Genomic DNA, 27,576 nt, shown 5'->3' with positions numbered 1-27,576 from the left:
CGAGCACCGGCCCAGTGCTCTGATTAAGTACTCGTGCACGGTAGCACCTAGGAGCGTTGGAGGACACGGCCAGCACAGCACCGTGTCTCTGTTCCTGGGACGCCTCCTGGCCTGCTCCAGACAACTCCAGGCTGGCCCAACTCTTTAATTACCTTCGGAGGCACGAAAGTTTAAATTCTGGTTGTTTCCATATTGGCTTCTAGGAGAGCTAAGTGTTAGTGAGGCTAGGGCAGGGGGGAAGGTCGATCGTGTGACAGGTGGGCACTGGTCTCCTTCGGCTCTTTAGCTGTAGGGTTCCATGAGTTATACGAATACTCCAGTAATTTGTTCCTTTGCAGAGGTTTACAGATATCTCACAATGCTTATGTGTCAGATTTGCCATTTTCAAACGTCCTCCATTGGGTGTTCAGTTAGGATTTGTAACAGAAAGACACACACACTCACACTTACTCTCACACACTTTATTAAACACTGCATCTTCATGAACAAAGCATTTCCATACTCTGTCTCCACCTCTGCCTTTTGTATCGTCTCCTAAATATGTTTCACGCCTGACTGTTTCCTTACCTGCCCCCTTTCTGTCTGGTCCTCTGAGAGAGCTTTGTAGAGTGTTATTCAGCCCTCAAAGTCACTGATAAGCCAGGGCCAGTTTGGAACCCCCGTTATCACCCTTGGGGGCACTTTTCAAAGCAGCTCGCTGTCCTGGCTCCTGGCTCTCCCCTTCCAAAACCACTTCCTGTTTTGAAACTTCCTCACTAGCTCTGCACTAGCCCTTGGCTTAGTCTGAAGGAGGACAGAGGAGCCAGGAACAATGGAGTGCTGGGGCCCAAGGAATGGACAGAGACAGACTATGGCTACTCATTCAGTTAAGAAGCAATCCTCTCTCTCCATCAACATCTGATACCCAGGCTGACTGACTTCCCCATGAGCAGCAACTAATGGGTCCGATCACCCCTCCCTCCCTCCGTCCTCACCCCACCAGGGCTGCGGTGACCCTGGAACCGCTTCTCTGCCCTCCAGTATTGGCAGCAGTGCATCCTTCTTCCTCCTGTCACCTGGGTGACTGTGATGTCCTCCTGGCTTTGTTTGACTACTCTCTGCATTCAAATCCGTCTGGCTTCAAGCCCCTTAAAGCTCCAGGCCTTGGGTGGAAGGGAGCAGAGAGGGTTCCCAGGTGGAAAAAGCAACCATTTACTTCCCAAGGCTATATCCCTCCACGGAGACTGTATGTGCCTTATTTACACTTGCTTATAGCATTTTGTTCCTATTTTCCAGACAGGCAGGAAGTCTACTGGGAGGGCACCAAATTACCTGGGCCCTCCCTCCTTCTGCCTGAGCGCTGTGCCGTCCTGGGGGAGGGAGCTGCGTGTTGCACATGTCAGAGTAATGAGCAACAGGGCTGTACTTTTCCCTAATGAAGCCCCAGTGGCTTCACATGTGACACGTGCTTCTGGGAGCGTGAGAGGAGGGCAGCAGGCTGGGCACAGTCCTTCGAAGGACCCCTGTTTTCAGACCAAAGCTATGAAGGCAGGAGCCTGACAGGCCCCTCCCTCCATCTGGCCTTTTAATACCTAGCCAGCTGTCTCACCTGCGGAACCGCCTTTACATGTGACGGCCTGATGTTTCGATTTTTTTCAACCCAGGGTATGGACCAAGTAGGTGAATTGCCTCAGTCAGTACAGGCTCCCCCCATGCTCAGTCTGTGCGAGCAGACAGCCCAGTACCCAGGGACGGCCCAGCAGGGTAAGAGCCTGGATCCACGTCCTGTCTCTGCCACCTGATAGCCATTAGACTTTGGGAGTCTGGAAGCAGTGTGTCCGTCCATTCCTCTTTCAGTCCATGTAACCTGAACAACTGCCAACTCTGCATCCATCCTTTTGCTAAGTGCTGAGAATGCAGGTGTGGGGAAATCAGGCCAGTTGTTCCATCACAGAGCTTTTCCACTTGCGAGAGGGCAGAAGCTCCTGGACTTCTAGTATCCCATCTGCAAACTAAGAAGAGAGGTTGTTCTTTATCTCCAAAGCATCTCCTCAGGCTTTTTAAAAACATACGATAAAATTCCAACATATTATGTTGGGATATGGGAAGGGGGGCCATAAATTTATGCCGGTAGCTATGATCTGTGTTTTACTGATATTATCTTATTTCATGCAACCAGGGTATGAGCTATGCTCTGTTATGCCATTTTATAGATGGACAAATTCAAGTTTACAAAAGTCAACACAAGGGTTATTATAGTCGATTAATACGTGTGTGTCGAGAACATTCTTCATGCCAGGAACCGACTGCAGAAGATGCCGCCCCCAGGGGCTGAGCCAGGCTCTGGGCCTGTCTTATGTTGCTGCGATGGGGGTGGGGTGGGCTGGAGGTGGGGGGGCACGGAACGGGAAGTTACAGGTGTGACACATGCCATCTGAGGAGCAAGGCACTGGGAGCCTATAGAAAGGAAAACTCACCGAGTCTGAGGGTTAGGGAAGTCCTCTAAGACGAAGTGCCTTTGAAGCAGAGATCTGATGGAGAAGAGATGTGCTCTGGGCAGAAGGATGGCAGGGTGGAGCATGAGGCCCAGACGGAGAATAGAGACAAAGGCTGCAGGGACCCTGGGGTCAGATCCCACAGGTCACGCTATGGAGTGTGGACTTCCCTGCCCAGTGCCTGGAAGCCTCGGAAGTAGCTACGCAGGAGAAGTGACTTGATCCAGTGTCGTTTTACACAGATTGCTTTGGCTGCTGCGTGGAGAAGGGAATGTAGGGAACAAGACCGGTGACCAGGTAGGACTGTTGCCGTGGTGCTGGTGGGAGGTCGTGGTGGGGACATGGACGGAAATGAAGGCAGCACAGAGAACGAGAAGCGGTGAAGCTTTCGTAGGAACTCAGGGCTCTTCCCAGGTGTCTGCCCTGAGGAGACAGTGCCTGGCAGGGCCATTCTCTGATGACTGGAGGACTCAGAGGTTGGGGGTCAGTGGATTTCAGAGATGCTGCCAACACCCCGGCCATGCTGGGGCCGACTGAGGTCGCGTAAGAGAGATGGGGAGTACCCTGTAGGAACAAGAGGCGATGTGGGAAGACTGAGGAACGGCATGCTGGCAGCCACGACTGGGGGGAGGACAGCTGAAGCCATGGCGGAGGGCGGGAGGAAGCAGAATGGCAAGTGGGAGAGCAGAGGACTGGCTGGCACTTACCTCGGGAAGGTGACGCAGTAGCAAAGGGGATCCAGTCCGAACCGTCACGAGTGAACCAAACCCTCTCCCAAGACAGACCCTTTTCCTCCGAAGAGGCTGATACTGGTGGCCTGAGTCCCCTGCTTCTCTCACCAGGAGGAATGGAGAGACCATCACACACCCCTCTCTTGAAATCACAATGATTGGCCCAGTTCAGGGCACAGTGGGAACACGGCAGGTGGATACAGTTTTATGGTTTTCTCCCCACAGAAATCACTTTTCCCCAGGAAGGAACTGAGGGTGCAGGATGTACCCTCTGGGCCCCCTTTCTTAAAGCATTAATCCTTTTTGGGGCTACGAAAGGCACTTTAAAAGGCAAGCATTTTTCTCCCATTGCCAGTTGGTCTGTTGTGGCTAGAATACCAAATCTGAACCAACAGCTCTCTGCAGGTAGCTGGCTTTCATTTTTCTCTGGGATGTATCTTGTTCCAGGCAGACTATGCCTGACTTTGTCCCCATAAGGACCATTCAGATGAGGACACCATGGGGGAACAGGGCCCAGTAATTGAGTGCCTCCCATCCCTACTTGGGCTTTCTCATCTTTCTCTACGCACGCCACTGGCATCCTGCTGTGGACGTCTCCCTGAATGACAGAGTTGCTCTTTCGGGATTCTAGTGCCTGATTTCATCAGCCATCCAAAGCCTGTGTACTTTGGGAAGCCTGTGGGAAATTCAGCAGTCTTCTAAAGATATAGATTACCTGCACATCTGTCGGGCTTTAGTTAAACATGACTGACTAATTTATCCTACAGTGTGAGATGGGGATTCATTCCCTTTGCAGGGTGACTTGGCAATTTTCTCTGCTTAGAGAACATTTAGAATAGATGGCAATTGAGAAGAAAGAAACGCTGTTAATGTTTCATTTTCAAATGTGAGATTGGCTATGGAGTCCACATCATATTCCCTCAGAAAAACAGACCACATCCTGTCCTGTTTCGACCTGTGCAGCCTCTGAGAAGACATAGGAGTGAGCACTGCCCCACCCCCACCCCCCACGCCCCGAGCTTGTGAGTTGGGGCCAGGAAGCTTGTCAGCACAGGTCAGCTCCCAAGGACCCGTCCTGGCAAAGCCATGAGTCGCAGCTGTCGGCAACAACTCCTTCCCTCCTGTGTGTGTACGTGGCGTAAGGTGACACGCTGGCTCCTGGCTTAGTGGGCTTGGAACCTTCCCCAGCCCACCTTTAAAGACTGAAGGGAAGTTGTGGAGCACAACCCTGATGTCAGGATATCACGATGAACCTCCAAAGGCTGGAAATCTCAAAGAGATGGCTGACTTCACCCAGCGCTACCCGGGGCAGCCTTCTGTATGATGGAAATACCTGTGCTACCCCGGAGGGAGTCACGGCCACGGGGGACAGTGTGTGTGTGGGGCACTTGGAATGGGGTGCGTGCAACTGAGGAACTAAATTCTAACTTTGATTTTAATTAACTGAAGTGTAAACAGCCACATATGGGTACCAGCAACTATACTGGTTAGCACACGTATACATTTTCACCTCTTTCCTATGTGGCCAAAGCCAGTTTCGTTTAGGTGCATTAGTCTTGCTGGTTTTTTGAATGCTGTGATGTTTGCTCTAAGCTTTCTTACAAATGTTCAATTTAAAACTAAAAAAATTAATAACAATGCTATTAAAAACCACAGCTGGCATATGCCGAGTAATTACTGTTTACCCTGTGCTCTGCTTAGCAATCTAGACAGCCTGTCTAATATCTCACGGTCACACAAGGATATCCTGACTTTGCAGACGAGGAAACCCAGGCACCGAGAGGCTGCCTTGTGGGAGTCAGCCTGCAGGAAGTGGTGAAGCGGGGCTTCCAGTCCAGGCTGAGAGCCCACAGCTGTCACTCTCCGCCACCTGGCATGTCCGTTCTCAGTGTCCTGTCCTGGCTGGTGTTGTAAGATACAGCCCTGTCCTGGTTGTTGAAAGCAAAGCAGTGTCTTGAGGTCGTTAACAGCTCAGGTCTAAACAACAGCCACACCGTCACTACATGCTTTGCCGAGTTTAGATCTGGATCGTGGCTGGAATGCAGGCAGCAGGTATAGCGAACGCTGAGCTTGCATAGACCCCTCCTGGGTCCGCTTACCTCCCCTGCAGTGGAGGGTGGGAGAGACTTTTCCTGCCTGAGGTCTGGGAAGTTTGGCTCTGTTCTCCACCAAGCCCCCGGCTAAGGAAAGATGGGCTTGTCAGAAAGCAGACACGGATGGTAAGGAGGAGGAGAGGGCCTCTGTATGATGCTGTTTCTCTGGAGACGATTCACCCTGCTCTCTGCAAAGCAGATAGGGCTTATCACTTCAGTTCAGTGATGTCCTGCACTCACTGGAGGATGGACTGGAATTTTGGCGAGACAGTCTACTCATTCGTCACTGCCGCATGCCTTCCAACGGAGAGCCTGGGGTGCTCGCTGGGGTCTCTGCACTGGTAGATTCCAGCCTTAACCTAAGTCTGCTCAGTGCCAGGAGACGGTCAGAACTTGGCTCTGCACTGCAATTGTTTCTGCTTGGCTTCTTCGCAGCCTGTGTCTCCTAGGTTTGGAATTTGGGAAAAGTGACAGTTATAGGGTTCACTTATTGGGATTTTGGCCTCTCAGATCTCTAACTTCTCTCCCTCCAGATGCTAAAGGTTAAAATACATTGCGGTTTTTTTTTTGTGTGTGTGTGTTTTTTTAATGTCTGTTGGTAGCGGCCCACTGCCTGGACCGTTTGTCAAGATTCTCAGTACCCAGAATTTGGGTAAAATCAGGGAGCTACAGAAAGTCAGCTGGCTCCCTTCTCTGCACCACTGGCCCTCCTTTGGGATTTGTTTTCCCAGGTTCTACCTCCACACTCTATGAGGCTTCTAATAGCCCACACCTCCACCCATCCAGCCATCGGGAGTTTCTTCTTGTTCTCAGGAGTATTCCTTGGCTCCAATTACTCTATCCTAACTAAAAGATGAGCTGGATAGCTACAGATGGTCAAAGGGCCAGCAAAATGCCCCACATCCACAAACCCAAACCTTGGGCTAACAAAATTGAGTCGGCTATTCCTGGGACATTGTGGTGTCCCAGGCTGCCTCTCCCTAAGAGAATTAGCCATTCCTGAGTATTAATCTCTTAGCATGAGGTTAGTGAAAATACCATCTTCTCTGGCAAACTGCAAGAGCCAGTTTTATTGTGTCAGCAAGCGGCATCCGTGATGGTTTGAGGCTGCTAGACAACTGTGAGGCTGACAACTTGCTTTAACAGCTTGGAGGCAGCACAAGTTCAGTTCTGAACAATGCTGCCTGCCCTGCCCTGGGGGTCTAGGCTCTGTTGTACTCCTGACCTGTGACAGCAGCACTTTTGGGGGGTTTCAAAGTGGGGTAAGGCGTTCTAGCATGGCGGGGCAGGGAGGTTGGTCTGGGCTTGGCTTTGCTGATGGCACCGCGTGGTGAGGACACAGCTAAGAAGAGCAGCAAAACCACGAGCTGACTGATTCTCCCCGTTGCCTTTCTCCAGCCTGCACAGACAAGGAGTTGAGGAACCTGGCTTCCCGGCTGAAAGACTGGTTTGGAGCCCTTCACGAGGATGCAAACAGGGTCATCAAGCCCACCAGCTCCGACACAGCCCAAGGCCGTAAGACCACTTTACTCTTGCTAATTTATTTCATTTAAAATTCCACATTTCCTAAGTTATTAGACATTGTTGACTGAGCGATAGCATTTTGGGGTGAACAAAGAAGCACTAACTGAAACACACACTGACTTAAAGTATGTCCCAATGTCAGAAATATTAAATTATAGAGGAGGGGAAAATGCCTTAGAATGAAGACAGTACAAAGACGTATGCATGTTTTGGATTCATGGTTGGAAATCCGCGTATGCAGAGCTCAGACTTAAGTTATATGTGGATTTTCAACTCTGTGGGTGGTCAGCGTCCTAAACACCTGGTGTTCAAGGCTCAGCTGTAGTTTTAAAAGTCTGGTCGCAAAGTTATCATGTGTTTAGTATAGACATTTTGGAAAATACATATAAAAATACACAAAAATCTGTAAACCCACCATTTTAACATCTGTTAAGCATGTTGTGGTACATACTTCTATTTCCTTGTCATATAGGGAAAAAAACGTGTGGGTGTGTACACACATACACATTGCAGACTGTTTCATGACCTTTTATCATTTCACAATAGGCTATGACTACCGTTCTATGTTGTCGAGTAGCATTCTGCTTTGTAATAGCTATACAGACACCCAAAGTATGGCTAGAACATAATTTGTGTAAATAGACGTTTAGTTTGGAGCGCTGAACTTGTTCTTAACGTTCAGCTATTTTAAACAACATTGTAGCAAACGTCTTTGGTGATCCAGCTTTGTGAACAGGAGTCAGACCGCGTTTTGTTCTCCATAGAAACGCCCCAAACGCCCAGACACGTGTCCTCCCCATCACTAAGCTGGCAGAGACCACACTCAGAGCCTCTTCATACACTGGAGAGAAAACTCACAGTGGTCCTCAGACTGGCACTCTGGGGGGCGCTCTTGATGCCTCTGACTCAAAGGCAGCTAGTTGGGGACAGGTGTCTCCACACGGTGGCCAGTGGGCACAGAATGCACAACTCAACAGCACAATGTAATGATTCAGCCACCGGGAGTGTTTTGCTGCTGGAATCCACAGTTTAACCAGGGCTTCAGCCTTAGTTTTGGGTTATTGTTTGTTGCTCCTAGCCATAGATACTAGTGGAGAATACTGATCTAGGGGACAGTTCTTTCACTAGTTTGGAATTTTTGCCTTAAGGGGAAACGTGTTTGTGTCCTAGAATCTAAATGTCCATAGGGTGGTTCTCGGTGGTTGTGTCTGAGGGGAAGGGAAAGTAAGATGGTTTCTTTGTGTTGCTGCCAGGGCTTCCTTGGGAGTTTGCAGACAATTAATTCACAGGTGGTCTGGAGAAACTGTTCCCGGGATCCCCCAGGAGCAGCTGGCCCCTTTCAGCAACCTTTCAGCAAAGAGCAGACTGACGTGCAGAGAGCTGCTTCCACAGCCTCCAGTCCCAGGAGACCCTCCCTGCTGCAGACAGCTGGGGAGTCTGTGAAAGACCTGCCCTTGGCCAGAAGTGAACTGAGTCCCTGAAGAGGCTTTTAGGTTTGCTGTCCTGAAGCAACTGTAGTGAAAGTAACATAGAGGAGTGACGCTGAGTCAGCCCACAAGGCCAGAGGTGGGAGAGGCATGTTTGTCAGTTCAGGAATTCTGAAGGGGAAACCATAGAACCCTCCAAGTCCCACATGCGTGGGGCCAATCAGAAGGGCTGCTCTGTGCCCCCCACCACCCCTTAGATGTCAGATGCAGGTACCTCTTTTCTAGAACCTTCCAAATGGGTGTGAAGTGCACCTGACCTTTAGATTAGTGCCCAGTTCTTTATGGTGGTCAGTCAGCAGTAAACTCCTCTTTCCCATGTATTAAAATATGAATACCCTATAAAACTGATGCACGTTACATAAACTGTTCTATACAAAAAAGTGTGGAGCCGCTTAGTGCCAGAGTAAGTGACTGTCCTTAGACTCTAAGGACACCATTGTCACAGAGATTGTTCAATCGTGACCTTCAATCAAAGAAGAGGCTATACCATGTCCCTAGAGTCTCTCTTCTTGAAAAAGAGGATGTTGTAATATATGCTCTAAGATATCAAAATGAACCTATTTAACAATGGAAAGATTTTAATGTTTGCAGGCATGAACTTTGCAATAGCTAGAAAATTTCTCTCGACAAATACTTTTATTGAGAACTTACTATGTGCCTGTATTGGCTGAGGTTACTGAAGGGAAGAAGACAGTCTCTTTGTCTAGAGTCTAATAACAGGCATTTACAATAACCCGAAGCTTGGGTTTTACAGGAGCTCACGGGGAGGTCCTGTCCCTGCTTTACATGCTTCTGGACAGTGAAGACCCTTTGGTAGAGACACAGCTTTAAAAAGGGTGGGCACACTTTGCTGTGGCTTATGTTCCACTGGCTAAGCAGGGGTTGGTGACGCAGCAGAGAACCCCAATGACCATGATGTAGGGAGGAGCCCCAGGAGCAGGCGGTCGACTCTATCAGGACCCTTACTTGCAGTCACTGTGTCCCCTCCCCCATGCACTGCCCACCCTCAAACATGGCACCCTCGCCAAGTGGACGTCCTCAGGGCAGGAGGGTCATGCATGGGGCGAGGCAGAGACAGCCCTGGGAGGGCGGGGGGAGATGGAGGATGTACCCTTAGTGTTGGCTGCCTGGGTCTGCATCCCAGCTCCACAACTGTCAGACCCTGAGCAAGTCACTTAAGCCTTGAGAGCTCCCAGCATCATTTCATAGGACTGTTAGGGGGACTCAGTGAGATAATCATTCATAAAGTGCTCAGCAGAGCACCTTAAGACGAAAGTTCACTTTTGGCATCATTTTTTCCAGGAACATAAAGCCGGCCCTAGAAATCAAGCTTGTGGAGTAACCTGAAATTGAATGGTGCTTTGGATTCTGAAAGCAAGCCGAGCGTTGCGATTTGGCGCGTGCCTTCTTGGGCTTTGGCTACAGTAGACTCCATATCCCAAGTGTTAAGCACAGTGTTATTATTCGAGTACATACAGTTTCCATTGTGGAAACCAATAATTCTTTAAGAAAACTACTCCTACTCCTCCAGGGAAATAAGAAAGAAATTATTGTCTGCGTCAGTTTGGATTCCGTATCATGTACCTCTTGAGGGGACTGCAGAAAAGAAGCGTGGGGACCCGAGGCAGGAAGCTGGCTTGTTTTCCCATTAATGTTCAGACTGCTTGGGTTTAACAGTCCACTAGGATATAATCAGTGCTTCTGGATTGTGCCACACAGTTTCATTTTACTGCCATCCTTTTTACAGTCGTCTCTTTGTTTTGGTTTTTCCAATATTGCTTTCCCCCTTAAATATAAAATATAGTTTGCAGTACTATCAGGTAGTCCCACAACTCACCATGTTTGCACTCTTCCTTTCAGGCCCTGTTTTAAGGATCTAGTACATGAAAACCCGTATTTACTCACAGATAAATTAGCATTGGGGATTTATTCCCATTAGAACATATTTTCCTCAAATGCTGACTTCCGTTTTTGTGCATTTTAAATTGTCTCATGTAAAAAGCAACGAAGACATATTCTAGGAGAGTGCCGCTGAGACCATACCCCTGGAGGGGGAGGTCCTGGGAGTGGGCCCTGGGCCTCTTCCTGGGGCAGGAGAGACCCAGCTTGGCGGCAGCTGACAAGTGCCTTTCTCTCGGCAGGGTTTGACACCAGCATCCTGCCCATCTGCAAGGACTCCCTAGGCTGGATGTTCAACAAGTTGGACATGAACTATGACCTCCTGCTTGACCACTCAGAGATCAATGCCATCTACCTGGATAAGTACGAGCCCTGTATCAAGCCTCTCTTCAACTCTTGCGACTCCTTCAAGGATGGCAAGCTCTCAAACAACGAGTGGTGCTACTGTTTCCAGAAGCCTGGAGGTAAGGGAGTGGGGAGGTGAGGTCCAGGGCAGCTGTGCAGGGCAGGGAAGGACCACGTGCCACATACTGGGGAGGAAGGTAGAGATAAGCGGGCAGAAGGACACAGCTAGAAAATAAAGCATTCATCCCATTTAATGGCAGACCCAAAGGCTCTTTTCTCCGATCATATTTCCACTTTGAGCATGGTATATTAGAAAACCCAACAGCATAATCAAGGAGTCTGTTATTTCAGTCTTCCTTTTGGGAAAATCTCTAAACCATATTATGCCTCAGCTTTTTCATCTGTAAAATGGGTATAGAAACCTTTGCTACGTAATTCCCATTGTCACATGGATTCTCCACGATCCCCTTTAGACCAAGCCTTTCTAGGATAGCATGGGTTTATCCTGAGTGTCTTAGACAAGGATATTTTGGTTATAATTAAACTCTGGCTAACTGAAGGAAGGAAGCAGAAAGATTTGAGGAATGTATGGAAAGAATACAGGGCTTATCTCATGTAACACAGCATCAGGAGAGGCAGCCTGCAGGTGTGCGGACGAGGGACTAGAAGACTCTCCAGAATCCAGAGGCAGGAGCTGAGTCTCCCTGAGGGGCCTGGGTCCGGCTTTATTTCCCTTTGCCTCAGCTCCCTGGGGGGAAGTGGGGGGACCCTACCTGTGGTTTACCACAGCTCACAGGACTGGCGCAGACCAGTCCCAAGTCCCAGAAAGATCTGGTGCAGTGTGGGTCAGGGCTCCAGGATAACATATAGTAGGCTGTCAGAACCCACCCGCAGGAAGGGAACATAGCTACTAACATTAGAGCATCTAAATTGGGTACACAGGTGTGCGTGTTCAGACAGCGCACACACACACACAGCAGAAGATGTAGGCATCACAGAAGGGACATCCTTGGAAAGTGAGGACATGCATGTTTATAGGATTATAAGATACAGTCCTAAAAGCAGAATCACTGGTCAGAAGGGCACATGCATTTTTTAATTTTAGCATTGTTTCCAATTTGTCCTCCAAGAGGTTGTAACATTGCAACAAGTAAACAAGAATATCTATTTTTCCATGGTCTTGTCAAACTTTGTGATTGTTTTCAAATCAAGGGAAATTATATTTCCTCATAGGCTTTATTTCATTTCTCTTATTATGACTTAGGTTGAACATCTTTGTTTGAGAGACTCTTGAGTCCCCTTTTCCTTGAAATGTCTAGTTTTCGTACACCTTTTTTTCTATCAGGTTGTTGTGTTTTTTTGTTTGTTTTTAATAGGCATTTTCTCTAAGGACCTTAGAACTGTTCTAGTCATACATATTGCAATCTCCCCCCTCCCCCACCAATTTCAACTCTGTATTTTTGCTAGAAAGAAAATTTTAAGATAGTCCAGTTTCTCCATCTTTTATTTTATGGCGTCTTAGACGCCATAAAGCTTACATTATGTTTAGCAAAGTATCTCCCACTTTAAGATAGTAAAGCAATGTTTTTGTGTTTTCTCTTCAGTACTTTTGGGGTTAGTGTGTGTGTGTGTGTGTGTGTGTGTGTGTGTGTGTGTGTGTTTATTGCAATCTTGGATCACTTTAGATTCTTCAGATGGTCAAGTAGGGTCCCAGCCCCTCCCCCCTCCCCAGAGATGGTGGTCAAGTTCTTCTGTCACTTGTCGACTAATCATAATTAATCCATCTTTCTGCCTCCAATTGAAATGCTTCTCTATCATATATAAGATATATACCAGATATATGCATATCTGTCTATTCCTGGGTATTCTGTCCTATTAACCAAACTACTCATAAATCAGTTCTAAACTGTTTAAGTTACAGTTGTTTTACAATACATTTTAATACCTAGTAGTGCAACCCTCCCTTACCATTAATTTTTCAGAATTTTCCTGAATAGTCTTATATATTTTAACTTTTAGAGCTTTAGAGTTTATTTAATAAAAAAAATTCTTATTGGTATTATTTTTAGAATCAGGCAAAATTAGATTAATCTAGTGAGAATTAATAGTTATATAATATTGAGTCTTTTTATTCCAGAATGGTATCTATTAACCAGTGGAGTTACGTGTTTTGTTCTCACAGATAATATACTTCCCTTATGTTTACCGTTGTTGCCGTTGTACATGAAATTGATGATATCCCATTATCTTTCCTCACTGGTGGTTGTTTCAATATTAATTGTGTTCCCGGCCACCTTACTAAATCCCCATTTTGTTTAGTTATTCAGGTTGGTTTCCTTGGATTTTTCAGCTGTGCAATCATGTCTGTCATCTGCAAATAGTGATGATTTTTTTTTCTTTTCAATTTCTATACCTCATTTCCTTCTCTTTTCTAATCACATCAGCTAGTCCCTCCAAATTGATGCTCAATAACAGCCATGTTTTTTTCTTTTTTTTTTTTTAACTTCAGTAGACATGCTTGTAGTGGATCAGCATTAAACTTAACGATAGCTTTGGGCTGGAGTTCATATAAAATCCTGTGACTTTAGTCAGGGTTCAAGTTCAGCCTGAGTGAAGCCTCTGTGTGAATGCTTCCCATGGGCGTGTAATGCCCTGATAGTGAGGCTACAGCCTTAACCAATAGACAGAGCTGGCCACCTGGGGAGTCTCTGGGTAGGCTGCCCCTTCAGCAACCACTGAAGAAAGCCAGGACCCCACCTATGGCAGGACGTGGCATGCAGAAGGAGTTGAACAAGGTAATTTGTTGTGGTTCTCTTTCTGTTTGTTTCTCATTTTGTGTATTTCTCCCGTTTTTCTTAAGTTAGTTTCTTTATTTTTTTGTTAGGTTCCTACCACCTCCGTCCCTAACCCAATTCTGGGACTTTTATTTTACTTCCACATTTCATTATGATTTCCTGTTTATTAAGGTATGTACTTGAGGCTAAATTCTTTTTCCAAAGTAATTGTTTAGCTATAGACCATAGGTATTGATATCTGGTATTTTTGTTATGTTAATTTGTAGATAATGCTACAGTTAAGACTCTGTGTGCCTCTAAGATGTGCACTTTTAAACTTTTCATGTGGTAGGATGATTTGTTGGCTGCTTTTGATATTATTCTCTTTAGTTTTGTAGCTAAGTTTGAGTTTAGGTGTGTGTTTTTTTGTGTGTTTTTTTTTTTTTTTTTCCAAAAACATCATCAGAATTATATTCTTTGAATCAGTCCTTGAATATTTGAAAATATATTTTCTTTATACCAAAAAGATGCTAAGTATAAGCTTTCTGGAGTCAGTTTGTCCTTGATATCTTTCAAAAATATTATTCTCCTAGCACTGGGTGTAAATATAGAATGATGTGACCCCATATTAATTTTTCTTTCCTTTTTATTGGTGGTGTAACCAGTTGGCCTGGAAGCCAAAAGGATTCTTTACCTTTTAAGGATACAAATTTCCCAGGACATGTCTTCGTGTTTCTCAGTCTGTATCACTTTTTCTCGAGATACCGTCTTTTGCGCTCCAGCAGTAAAACTTCATTCCATTTGATGAGTCTCTTCTCAGGATGATCGGGTTTTGTAGCTTCAGACGTGAGCCTTCATGTCTTTAATTGTTTAATTTACTTTCTATGTCATTTTTATCCTTGAGCCTTTGTATCTGTGCCTTCCTCTCTATTCTTACACAGCCCTTTTTCATTAGTGTCCTTCACTACTTAGAGAAATCTTTGGTAATTATTTTCATCGGCTCAGCAGCAAACATTGTTCTGTTATGAATTCTTCGTCTGGAGTTTTGTCTTGTTCTTTCCTCTGGTTTTCTTGCAGCAATTTTCAGTAGGTCTCAGTCTGATTTACTTTTCCTTATCTTTCAATAAGCAGAGTTTTAAAAATTCGTGTAGGACAGTTTGAGGGAGGGGTCTTATAATTTAGAAACTCGTTTCAAAGAAAACTGAGACAGTGTTTTATATGTGAATGACTGATTTTTCCTTCTCTTCTGGAACAGCCTTCTGAATGCCTAGTTTCTTCTCTGTATTTCTGTACAGTTACAGAGATAAGCATTTCCATTTGCAAAACAGGAATAATATGGGTACCTACTGAATATGGTTGTTGTCAAGATTAAACTAAGATGTAAAGTTCTAGCACACTGGTACATTCTTAGACTTCAATAAATGTTCATTATTTGTCATCGTAAATACTACCCTTAATCATCAAAGATGGAACTTATTTTCCCTTCTCTGAAGATGGAACTTGTTTTCCCTTCTCTTTGTTGTTTTCAGTTGGTATCTTACACCAAGAAATCAACAAAATGCATTTTACAACCAGTTTCTCTCAAGGAACATGCAGCAAGGCCAGGTGGCACTGGGAGATCCACAGGGGAGGAGCTGTAAATAGGTGCATAGGTACTTATGCTGCCTCTGTAGATGCACGTGTGGGGTCTGCAGAAAGTCAGTGCCCTGAGAGTTAGAACATCTGTGTCTGTGGAGGACCCTGAGCAAATAGCACAACCTCCCAGAGCCACAGGATCTGCAAAAGCAAGTCGTGGTAAGATTCAAGAACGAGCAAGGTCACCTTTCTTTTTGCCTGTAATGGAAGTAAGTTCTTCTTTTGGGAGGTAAAAGAGAACCACACACTTTTATATGCCCCACTTAACCACGTGGCTCGTGGCTCCCACCATGTCAGTCCTGCATTGAGAACTGACAGTTTTGTGCTCATTCATAACATAACGGGGGACTGAGAAGACGAGAGCGATACAGAAGCTTGCCCAGAGCATTCAGCTATGAGGTGGCAGAGCCTAGAGGTAAGGCCTCACAATTCTATACACGCTCTCTAGATCTCTTGTGTATCTTCATAGCTGGTTCGTTGAAGTCTGTGTTTTGCTTTCCCTGATAATGAGCCAGAAGGTTTGAAGTAGCAATTCTAATCCTGTTTTTCTCCTACAGAAAGACATGGTGGCATAGATTAAGTATTTGTCACCTTCGTGCTGGTTAGTTGGTCTATGGATTCAGAACACATACTTATTAGTACGTAAGCTTACTACTGTAAGCTTGGGTCCTGGTTCTCAGCTCATGGAAATCTTAGCTGATTATTTACTTCCTTCTATAAAGGAAAAAGCAAACCACCTATTAGACACCTGCTATTTGCTTGCTTGATGGTGGGAAGAAAAACTCCTGTACAATGCAAGTAGCCCCCAAATACTATTTTAAGTACCTCGTGGTACAAGTTGTTATTTTAATTAGTAACACTAATGGCTTGAATTTGTTTTGCTACATAGTAACAGCATATGGAGTAATTCCACTCCCAGGTGTGTCATTGTCTACATTTCACATTAAGAGTGAAGCCAATCATTAGAGATTATATCTCATACCATCTGGAAACTGACTTTCATAAATTATTTTTTTAGGTCTCCCTTGCCAGAATGAAATGAACAGGATTCAGAAGCTGAGCAAAGGGAAAAGCCTGTTGGGTAAGTACAATTTCTTGCCACTCATTTAAACACCTAATTAAACCATGTCTCTTGTAACACTGAATGCAGCAATGGTTATTCAGTTAGGGACCAGTGTTTCATGAGACACATGCGTCACTTCACCCCCGACAGGCAGCTGGTAATATGCCACCATCAGTGGGACACAATCTGAGGACAATTTAGTTGATTGAGAACTAGCAAGAGGAGAGGTCAGCCCATGACTGGTGGACAAGTCCCCCAGGGCTGGAATCTCCTCCCTGATCTTTGGCTCCAATGAATCTTTGCTTTTTCTTCTTTCAAGTACAGCCATTGACTGGAACTCTCAAGTGTCCCTCCAACTCTAAAACTATGACACCTATAAATTATAGAATGTCTTGTATTCCCCAGATCAGGTTGTCCATTCAGGGAGACAGATGAGTTGTACTCCCTTCTAAATCTATCAGAGATAGGATTCAAGGACGTGATTCTATTTACTTGACTGAAATGGGCAAGTTCGCTTGTCAGATGGAGGTAGTCTGTGAACTCTGGCGATGTCTCCTCTTAATTTTGGGGTCACCTCAGAGTGCATACTCCTTCTACTTTGGAAAATGACTCATTTCAGTGGCTTGCCTCAGACTTTCGACATCTGACAACACTCTTAAACTCAGAAAGGACTCCAAAGCTGTGAATTTGACCAGCCTAGGTTCTGCTCCTCCGTAAAAAGATACGAGGCCTTTTTCTGATCTGAAGCCAATTGGCTAGATCCCTCTTCCATCGGCCTTTCCAGGGCGATGACTTGTGCTTACAGATCTGAGCCCTCCATGGGGCAGGTTATCTTGGGTTTGAGTGATGTGTCTACGGTCCACAGGTAGTTACAGTAGAACTAGTATAATGCTATTTTTAAAAAATTGTTTCCATTGGTTATAGGTATCTTCTTACTGCTTCATTAACTGACACTGAATGAGACATTTATAAGGCATGTGGTCTGAGAGAAAATGTATTTTTTTTCCAGATCACATGAATGAAATGCCTACCTTTGTCCTAGCAGGACTCTGACCTTAACACATCTCCCCATAGACGTGTTACTCTTGGCTGACTCATAAAAATATGATTGATCTGCTTATAAATTATTTTTCAGATAGTGAAATCTAATACATGTGTATTCAGGGGCATTTCCATTAAAAAACTAAATAAAACAACAAATTACAGACACTTTATAATGCTGCCTACTTAGAAAAAGTGGTAATCCGCTGGCATTATAGATCTAGAGCAGCACCTGCTACTTACCAACCTGGGGTTCGGCCTAATATGTTTTTGTGTATTAAGTGCTACTGTTTTCCAACTGCAGCTCAAGGAGGAGAAGCCACATTTCCCCACCTCTCTACTTGTTCTCCTTTGCAGATCTTGTGTGCGAATCTGTTTATATTAAGTTGGTGCAAACGTAACTGCAGTTTTAAAAGGTTAAAAATAATTGCAAAAACTGCAATTACTTTTGCACCAACCTAATAGATCTCTCTGCCTTCTGGTTATTGAAAGCATCTCCTTTTCCTTCTCTGAAGACTAGCGGTGCTGAGCCCCTAAGTTAGAGTGTGGCACCACCACTGCAATTGTGGCATCAGCAGACTCACCTACCACTTAGGAATGGTTTTCTGGGGGGACCTTCCTATCCTGATCTCAGAGCCTGGTCATCTTGGAATAGCCAGGATTGCTCAGGGTTTATAGTATTTAGAATCACCTGGAATCGGGTTAAATTCAAATTCAAAATCTCTGTCTAGGAGCAGACGGGTGGCTCAGTTGGTTAGAGCTCGAGCTCTGGGCTACAGGGCTACCAGTTCGATTCCCACATGGGCCAGTGAGCTGCTCCCTCCACAACTAGAATGGAGTCAATGAGCTGCTGCTGAGCTTCTGGATGCCCACATGGCTCAACTGGTTGGAGCGCGTCCTCTCAACCACAATGTTGCTGGTTCGACTCCCGCAAGGGAGGGTGGGCTGCGCCCCCTGCAACTAACAACGGCGACTGGACCTGGAGCTGAGCTGCACTCTAGAACAACAACTTGACTGTGAAGGAGCAGATGAGTCCTGGGAAAAACACACTACTGTTCCCCAATAAAAAATCCTGGAAATACACACTGTTCCCCAATAAAGTCCTGTTCCCCTTCTCCAATTGAAAAAAGAAATCTCTGTCTCCCATGCCACCCTTCTTTCTGGGGTCTAGTCCATGAAATAAAAGGTAAATTCAAAACCAGTTATACTCAGAAAGTTAGGGAGTAGAAAGGCACAGCAATACGCAGAAACCTCTGTCTCCACTGGGTTAGACACTGTTGTTTCCTCAGCTCCCACTCAGAATTCCCTGTGAAGACGAGTACACAGTCATGAAACAGACACCCTAAGAAAAACGAAAACTGTAATAAATAAAGATTCCCTGTAGTTAAATGAGAACCAGATGAGCAACACTGATTTAAGAAAAGAAAATATCTTTAAAGTGTGGAGAGGAAATCACTTTGAACCTAGCACGTCAAATATATCCCAGTGAACATTCAAATGTGATGACAGGTATTCTCAAGCCATGGATGCAGTAAACTTACTAACCCCAGACTTACTAAAGGATTTACTCTACAGACGATAAATGAGCCCAGAAGGGATTAATTGTGAAAAAAAGACACACTGCTAAATCTCTAAATAAATATGTCCTATATCAGTGTTTTGATAGTAAGCTGACATTGCAGACTGTTGGGGACAATGAGAAAATGTGGTAAATGTCTGGTTTATTCAGGCAGAAAACATAGATTAACTTTAGATCTTATTAGGAAAAATATGCTTCTTAGTGGAACATTTAAATAGCAACAAGAATATAAGAAATAGAATATGTAGTTTTTAAACCTCTAGAAGAAAAACATGGCATAAAGAAAGCATGATAGAAAACATGATCATTTCAACAAATGGCAGGAAAGAGGGGAAATGAAAACTAGAAAGCACAAAATAGAGCAGTAGAAATAAGAGCAAGCATATCTGTAATTATAATAAATGTAACTGGGTCTAACTTACTAGATACTATCAACTGGTATTTTTAAAGTGAGTTACATAGAAAACAATTATATAGAAACTTTAAAAGATAGTAAAGACTTATTTTCATTATGGATTCTAAAAACAAAGACAATATCATTTTGCTGAAATTTCCTTTTACCATATTATATCATAAATTGGTGTATACAGAAGAACTGAACATGATTAATTAGCATTCATATATGTGTATTCCTGTAAGCATATAACATCCAGTCTTTTCAAACACACATGAAATATTTGCCATGGTTTATGCCACAAAAGAAAACTCAACAAATCTCAAAAAAAATCAGATCAAATTCACTCGCTACAACACAAGTAGAAGTCAAATATTAGATTGCCAAATTTTTATAAATAATTAGAGATGAAATAAAAACCACAAAACACTGTGTACCAAAATGATTAAGACTGAAGCAGAAAACAATGACATAGATAAACCTTTGGCCCAAATACTTTCATGAATTTAAAAGTGGGGTGAAACCTCAGCTATAGGAGAATACCGGACACTTTGGGTTCTGCAACTTCAGCCGGCATCACAATCACTTCAAGAGTTTTTTCAAGCAGTTTGTTGGGTCCTACTCTTAAAGTTTCTGATTCAGTAGGTCTGGGTGAGGGACCAAGAATTTGCTTTTCTAAGATGTTTCCAGCTGCTGGTCCTGTATGAACACTTTAGAACCATTGCTATAAACCAATTTATAGAAATCATGAAAAACTAGTTGAAATGGATACTGAGTTACCATGGATACTGAGTTAGCACATTTGGGTCACAAAGAACCAGAAGAACCAACTAGATTTAAAAAAAAAAAAAATCATGAAATTAATTTAAATCAAATGCTACTCTCAATAGGCACCAGGCCCAAGATATTTTTCTGGGTGAATCCTTCATGGAAGAGATTCTAATTTTATACAAACAGTCTCGAGTATAGAAAAAGATAGAAAAATACTTGAATCATTGTATGAATTAATTGTTTATGCCTCTATCGCTTAGTAACACAGATGCAGAAAGATTAGCAAATCAAATCAGTAGTATTCCAATAACAATGTATCATGGCCAAGTAGTATATTTATTCCAGGAAAGCGAAGACATACATTTTTTAAATTGAACCACTGGTAAGTCATCTCATTAAAAGTAAATAAAGGATAAACATAAAAGTATGTAAAGGATAAAAAAAACCATGATTTTACCAATTGTTAAAAAGTTATTGAATCAAGAGGTAATAGAAAATATGAACAGACCAATTACTAGTAAGGAGACTGAAGTAGTAATCAAAAATCCTTCTTAAACTCTTCCACAAAAAATTGAAGAGGAGGGAACACTCCCAAATTCATTTTACAAGACCAGCCTGCCAACAAAGCCAGAAAAAAACACTGTAAGTACAGGCTGATATCCCTGATGAATATAGATGCAAAAATCTCCAATAAAACACTAGAAAACTAAATTCAACATTCGTTCATGATAAACACAACAAATTAGGTATAGAAGAACATACCTCAGCATAATAAGGGCCACATGTGACAAGCCCACAGCTCACATCATGCTCAATGGGGAAAGGTTGAAATCTTTTCCTCTAATATTAGGAACAGGACAAGGGTGCCCACTCCCACCACTCCCATTCAACCTAGTCCTGGAAGTCCTCGACAGAACAATTAAGCAAAAAATGAATAAATAGAAGGCATCAGAATTGGAAAGAAAGAAGTAACATTGTTTGCATTTGCAGATGACGTGATTTTATATATAGAAAATCCTAAAGATTCCACCAAAAACTGTTAGCTCTAATCAACCAATTCAGTAATTTGTCAGGGTGAAAAGTTAGCATGCAAAAATCAGTAGCATTTCTATATACTAACAACAAATTATCTGAAAAAGGAATAAACTGATCTACTTACAATAGCATCAAAAATAAAACGCTTAAGAACAAATTTAACCAAGGAGGCAAAAGAGCCTTACCCTGAAAACCATACGACATTAATGAAAGAAATGAAAGAAGACACAAATACATGACAAGATATCTTCATGTATTTGTGTCTTCTGGATCAGAAGAATTAATAATGTTAAAATGTCCATACTACCCAAAGCCATCTATAGATTCAACATAATCCCTATCAAGAGTCCAGTGGCATTCTGTACAGTAGAAAAAGACAATCCTGAAATTTTTATGGAACCACAAAATAACAGCCAAAACAATCCTGAGAAAGAAGCACAAAGCAGGAAGCACCACATGTCCTGGTTTCCAGCTGTATTATAAAGCTATGGTGCTGACGTAAAGGCAGACTCACAGCCCAGTGGGACAGAACAGGACTAATGGCCCAGAAAACTCCATGGAGAAAAGACAGTGTGTTCAGGAAAAATCAGAAATTAGATATTTACATGTAAAAGAATGAAACTAGAACCCTATCTTGTACCACTCACAAAAATTAACTCAACATGAACTAAAGACTTCAATGTGAGTCCTGAAACCATGAGACTCCTAGAAGAAAACATGAAAATAAAGCTTCTTGACTTGGGTCTTGGCAGTGACTTTTTTTGGATGTGACACCTAAAGCACAAGCCACAAAATAAACAATAAACACGTGGGGCTATATCAGACTGAAAAGCTTCTGCACAGAAAAAGAAATGATCAACAAAGTGAAAAGGCAACCTGTGGAATGGGAAAAAAATATACACAAACCATATGTCAGATAAGGGGTTAATATCCAAAATATATAAAGAACTCATACAACTTAATAGCAAAAATCATTATCATCATCATTCACTTAAAAAATGGGCAAAGGACCTGAATAGATATTTTTTGCACAGAAGACATACAAATGGCCAACAGGTACATGAAAATGTGTTCAACATCACTAATCATCAGGGAAATGCAAGGCAAAACCACAGTGAGAGCACCTCATGCCTGTTAGAACGGCTCTCATCAAAAAGATAACAAATGCTGGTGGTGATGTGGAGAAAAGCGAACCCTGGTGCATTGTTGGTGGGAATGTAAATCATTGCGGCCTCTATGGGAAACAGTAGAGAGGGTCCTCAAAAAATTAAAAAGAGAACTACATGATCCAGCAATTCCACTTCTGGTTATTTATCTGAAGAACATCAAAACACCAACTCGAACGGATATCTGCACCCCCATGTTTATTCCCGTATTACTTACAATAGCCAAGATATGGAAACAACCAAGTGTCCATCAACTGAGGGAAAGATAAAGCAGTTGTGATGTGCGTGTGTGTGTGTGTGTGTGTGTGTGTGTGTGTATCTCCAAAGGAATATTATTCAGCCATAAAAACAGAAAATGCTGCTAATTGCAATAATGTGGAATGGAGCTAGAGGGCATTATGCTAAGTGAAATAAGTCAGAGAAAGACAAATACTGTATGATCTCACTTATATGTGAAATCTTAAATTAAAAAAAACAAGTCCATAGAAAAAGCGGTCAGATTTGTGGTTACCAGAGGCAGGGGAGGGGTGTCAAAAAGTACCAATTTCCAGTTACAAGATAAATAAGTACGAGGGATGTAACGTATGCATGATGACTGTAGTTAATACCGCTGTAAGGTATTTATCTCCAAGAGTAGTCATCACAAGGAAAACTTTTTTCCTTTTTTTGTATCTATATGAGATGATAGGTGTTAACTAAACCCACTGTGTTATCATTTCGCTATGTACCAGGGGTGCCAAAAACATGTATACACATGACTTTTATTCATCTTTTGTTGTCGGTATATGTTGAGTATTACAATTTTAATAGTTTTTTCCTTCCTTTAAATGTGTGTACATATTTTTGGCACCCTGTGTATCTAAGCTGAATCATTGTACTGTGCTCCTTAAATTTAATGCAGTGCTGTGTGTTAATAAAACTAGAAAAAAATGAAAGTTATCAGTCAGAGTAGTACATATTCATGATTTAAAGAGGAAAAAAAAACTCATCAAAGAAGGAATAGAGGACCCCTGTCCAACCCTGAGCGAGTCCTAGGGCCATGTCATCTTACTAATAGACAACCACCCCATTCTGTCCTGTGAGTCCTGCAGCCAATACCCTCTGACGTGTGGCCCCTTCCGTGTCTCGGCGGGCAGTAACGCTGAGTATCTCTGTACTTCTGCTTCCCCTAGGAGCATTCATACCTCGCTGTAATGAGGAGGGCTATTACAAAGCCACGCAGTGCCATGGCAGTACGGGGCAGTGCTGGTGTGTGGATAAATACGGGAACGAGCTGGCTGGCTCCAGGAAGCAGGGCGCGGTGAGCTGTGGTGAGTGCGGCCTTCTGTGGCAGCCCCACGATGACCTCGAGGACCTGTCAGTCCTCACGTGTTAGCATCTGAGGGGGAGAATTTCAGAAGGTGCCTGTGGCCCTCAGTGAGTTCATGACGGAAATCCCCTGAGAGGGTGTACAGCTAGCGCTTCCAGTGGCAGGAGCACACCACGACCTCCGTGCTGGACAGCAGTTTCTGAGTCAGGAACTGCTGCCGGCCAAGGGCCACTGAGTTGCCTTCACTTCTCAGTTGGGATCATAAACCTCCCATGAAGGTAGAAGCACCTCAAGAATTCTGGGGTTCCTATCCAAACAAAGCTCGGGGTCCATGCCATGTAGACTAACCCCACTGGACAAGGATGCTCCCACATTTGAAAAATCAAGTACATGGCTTTGCCCTGTGGTTAGGTCCCATGCAAGGGGAACCCCTGCCAGGGCTCATGAAGTACAAACAGAAACTAACCTCAAATCCGTTCTTCCTTCTTAATGTTTCAGAAGAGGAACAGGAGACCTCAGGGGATTTTGGCAGTGGCGGCTCAGTGGTCCTGCTGGATGACCTAGAAGACGAACGGGAGCTGGGACCAAAGGACAGACTGGGGAAGCTGAGGGTGCACACCCGGGCAGTGACAGAGGACGACGAGGACGAGGACGATGACAAAGAGGACGAGGTCGGGTACATATGGTAGTCCCCACCAGGAAGAGGACACAAGGGTGGCACACAATTGCAAGTCACTTCCTGTTCCTGCATTTGTATCTAAGACTCCACGGCACCAAGGTCTCTTCTCCATTGTTGCTCTCTCTACCCGACCTAAGGTTTGGGAACAAGCCCTTGTTCCCAGAGCATTCTGATTTTGCATACGGTCATGTGGGAAGAAAGGTGTTGTGTAGTGTTTTGTTTTTAGACAGGGGAATGGCTGGCTGAATTAGAGCCTCCTTCCCTCCCATGAGACGTTTGCAACGAGCATGTGATGTGTGTGGGATTCTGACAGTGCAGGGAGCCCCACCCTCTAAATGTCAAAGACCCTTTTTGACTACCCACGCTGGTGGTTATTACAGCATGGTTCCCAGCCTCACGGTGTCTCAGTGCTTTTCTTGTGTCTTGTAAATGTTGTGGAAAACACACCACAGTGTACTCTAGTCCCTTTGCTCCCCACCACCCCTGGTGTCTATTATTAAAAGTTAGTTATTCACGTCACTATATCTGGCTTCCTGCAAACAACAGCCTTAATTCAGTCCAGAATCCCTTCGGGCAACTGATTTTCTTTATTTAAAAAAATGGTGTCTGGATGCTTCTCTCTGTACATGCATACATGCATACAAATGTATATATGTACAGAAGAGACTATGTGTATGCAAGGTACACACACCTCTCCGCAAACCTGTTTGGGTACCTATTAAAAACTCATTGGAAAAACAATGATAAGTTTATCAGCTTGTCCAGACCTGGATCCCAATTTCTGGAATACAAAATTTGTATCAAGTCCTTTTTTGCACTAACGGTTGGCACTTGTAGCCTGCAGGCGGAGGGGTTCCTTGTCTGTGCACCAGCAGAGTTACTGGGAGCCTCTGGGATTGGGATGAGCCTCTGTCTGCCTAAATCACTTTGCTCCCACAAGCCATGCGACTCCCACGTGGGCAGCTTCACAAGCCATCGCTTTCATTTCAGCTCAAAGCCCCCCGTGGGCTGAAGCAGTCCTATCCGCTGCAGGTCCTTCCTCCCCTACCTATTCAAGGGCTCTTTCTAAGGCATGTGCACATACCCCCTGCTCACCGAGAACACGGTGCCACGCTGTTCCTTAGGAGAAGGAAAGGCAGGATTCTGAACTCAAGGTTTTGCTTTGGCCCACTTTCTATCTGCCAACCATGATGAGGGTACAACAGCAGCGTGGATTTTATACCACTCGCCATCTGTAAAGAATCCCAGGGGGAGGCCTAGGAAGGGCTCCATAGCAGCACATGGAAGCTAGGGTTGGATTCGTAAGAGCGCGTCCTGTCTCCATGCCCTCACCCACACCAGTGTCCCGATACGAATGAAGGAAGTGCTTCACCATTTGCGTTTCTTTTCCCTAAGTATTATTAGAGTCCATCTCCAAATTCGGTGGGGTTTTCATCTCTGTAGTCTTTAGGATTTCTTTCCCTATCAAGCTGGCCCAGATACAAGGACAAGTACCAAAGAGTAGTCTTCCAAGTGGTCCCGTTTAGTTCAGCACTGGCCCTTAAGCTCTTGTCCCACACGGTTTCCACCTGCCCGGATGCCCTACTCAGCCACCCAGCAAGGCCCTCTGGCCCACGTGGATTTTTCTTCCCTACTCCATGAGCTCCAGCCAGTCCGTCCACGAGAAGACCACATAAACTCAGGCAAAACATATATTTAGCCAAACCACGATCTCAGCGGCAGCTGACCGGCCCTCCACCCCAAATGACCATTTCTTTGTATTTTACCAGCCTGCCTCAAACTAGCATTGTCCAATCCTTGCATTGGCCGGACAAAGAGGCACTGTCCCCAAAGTTAGTCTCAGATGGGAAACGAACATGCTTGACGTAGCAAATCCCTTAGGCCCGACAGACACGAGTACCACCAGGACCCTAGGTGTAGGGAGACCATGGGCAAGCTCTGCATTGGGATCTCAACTCCATCACCTCTGCTTTCATATTGTTTTCCTAACTTGCACAGAATTTTTGAGATCATAATTTAGAAAACAGGTGCTTAATTGCAGCTAAATTACAATAGAGTATATAAAAGAATCAAGACATTAAAAAAAAAGATCTCAGTTTAGACCCTCAAAGAAAACCACTGTTACTATCTCCTCTGAGCCTGGAAAAATGCACAAAAGAACAAATTAAAATTGACACATTGCTTTCACTTATAGAAATTTGTAGAAATAGAGCGAACCACTGATTTTAATTTGCCTAATTATCTTATGACAAGTGTCAAATTAAGATGACACTTAAAAATCCTTAGCATTAACTCAATGATGGAGAAGAGTGCTCAGGAGTCAATTCCCAGGAAGGTAATGAGATGCTCATTTTCAGAGATATTCCAAGAATATATTTGGATTCATTAAAATATTAAATAAAAAGCCCTCCTACAACCAGAACCCCAAACCAATGGAGCAACATTAACACCACTTTTCACGCCTCACTTTGGCATGACAGCGTTTGATTTGTTACAGGTCTTTAATACTTTTCACTTGTGAAAAGTAGTTTCACTTGTGAAAAGTACTAAAGATTAGATTTTTTTTAGTTACTTTAGCCTTAGAAGTAGACTCTTTTGTTTCCCTCCTTTTGGCAGGAGTCCTTTAGCTAGTGACAAGGTATACATAAAAATCGTTATTTAAAAAACTGCTTCAGTAACAAAGTAACAATCCATTCCTGTGTTTGCAACAGGTATTGAGTTGAATCCTCACTAACTCATTTTTGGAAACTCCTTAGTGAATAGTTTTATTCTTATTCCATAAATGCTTCTTTTATTTAATATCATTTCCTTAGCATTCAACTTAAATCCCAGAATTTTCTCCCACCATGGTTAGTTGTTGGCCATATTAATGTCTTTTTGTTTCCACAAATATTCTAGGCATGGAAATACCTTAATGCTGAACTGGAGGTTTTGTATCAGTTTCCCCTTCGTGAATCCCATTTTCCCGGGCCCAGCACTGAATGACAACGTGTCTGTCCAGGTCTGCCCCTCTGCTTTTCCCAGGATGCCATTCACATTTGTTTTTTACCTGGACCACATTGTACAGTAACATCCAAGAGCCCTTTCTACAGTGGGTGGTTTTGGTCTTTTTATACCTTTTTCTCAAAGTCACTGATGTTTGTCCCTGTTCAATGTGTAGCAGTGTAATGAGAGCCCACCAAATCCTGAGTGTCAGTTTGTTGTCCCTATTGTAGATGAAATAGTGAAGTAGAAAAACCTAGTGAATTCTGAATGCTTTTCCACGTAGACTTATCTGGAATGTGAACACGACTTTTTGGTTAATAGTAATTGCTTAACTGTAGTCCTGAGTAGGTGCATTTTTGTCTGTCTCAATAAATTTTAATTTGTCTGCAATATCTGGGTGTTTGTGTTTTGTTAGGTTGGATGGGAACTCACCAGGCCATGTGCACACATGGTCTCTGGAGAGCACTATGAACCGGCACAGGGTGTAGCCAAAGCATGCCCCGCTGTCAAGGCTTCTGTGTCCGGGAGGGCGGGCCTGTCCCAGCTCCTCCCCGTGTACTCGGGCGCGTGCGTGCTCTGTACCCGCGCAGTC

General features: G+C 44.0%; 1 protein-coding gene across 1 annotated transcript in view; it reads left to right on the top strand.

The window, feature by feature from the left end:
* Window positions 1–27,374, top strand: part of SPOCK1 (SPARC (osteonectin), cwcv and kazal like domains proteoglycan 1) — a 474,104-nt gene extending 446,730 nt beyond the window's left edge. The window contains exons 7-11 of the mRNA XM_019740366.2: window positions 6,697–6,813; window positions 10,451–10,672; window positions 15,981–16,043; window positions 23,184–23,321; window positions 23,819–27,374. Coding sequence (XP_019595925.2) covers window positions 6,697–6,813; window positions 10,451–10,672; window positions 15,981–16,043; window positions 23,184–23,321; window positions 23,819–24,009 — 731 coding nt within the window. The 3' untranslated portion in view covers window positions 24,010–27,374. The remainder of the gene's footprint in view (window positions 1–6,696; window positions 6,814–10,450; window positions 10,673–15,980; window positions 16,044–23,183; window positions 23,322–23,818) is intronic.
* Window positions 27,375–27,576: the final 202 nt, after the last annotated feature.

The sequence above is a fragment of the Rhinolophus sinicus genome, linkage group LG10 (assembly GCF_036562045.2).
Source record: "Rhinolophus sinicus isolate RSC01 linkage group LG10, ASM3656204v1, whole genome shotgun sequence".
NCBI classification, from domain to species: Eukaryota; Metazoa; Chordata; class Mammalia; order Chiroptera; family Rhinolophidae; genus Rhinolophus; species Rhinolophus sinicus.
This window is presented reverse-complemented; position numbering and strand designations above follow the sequence as displayed.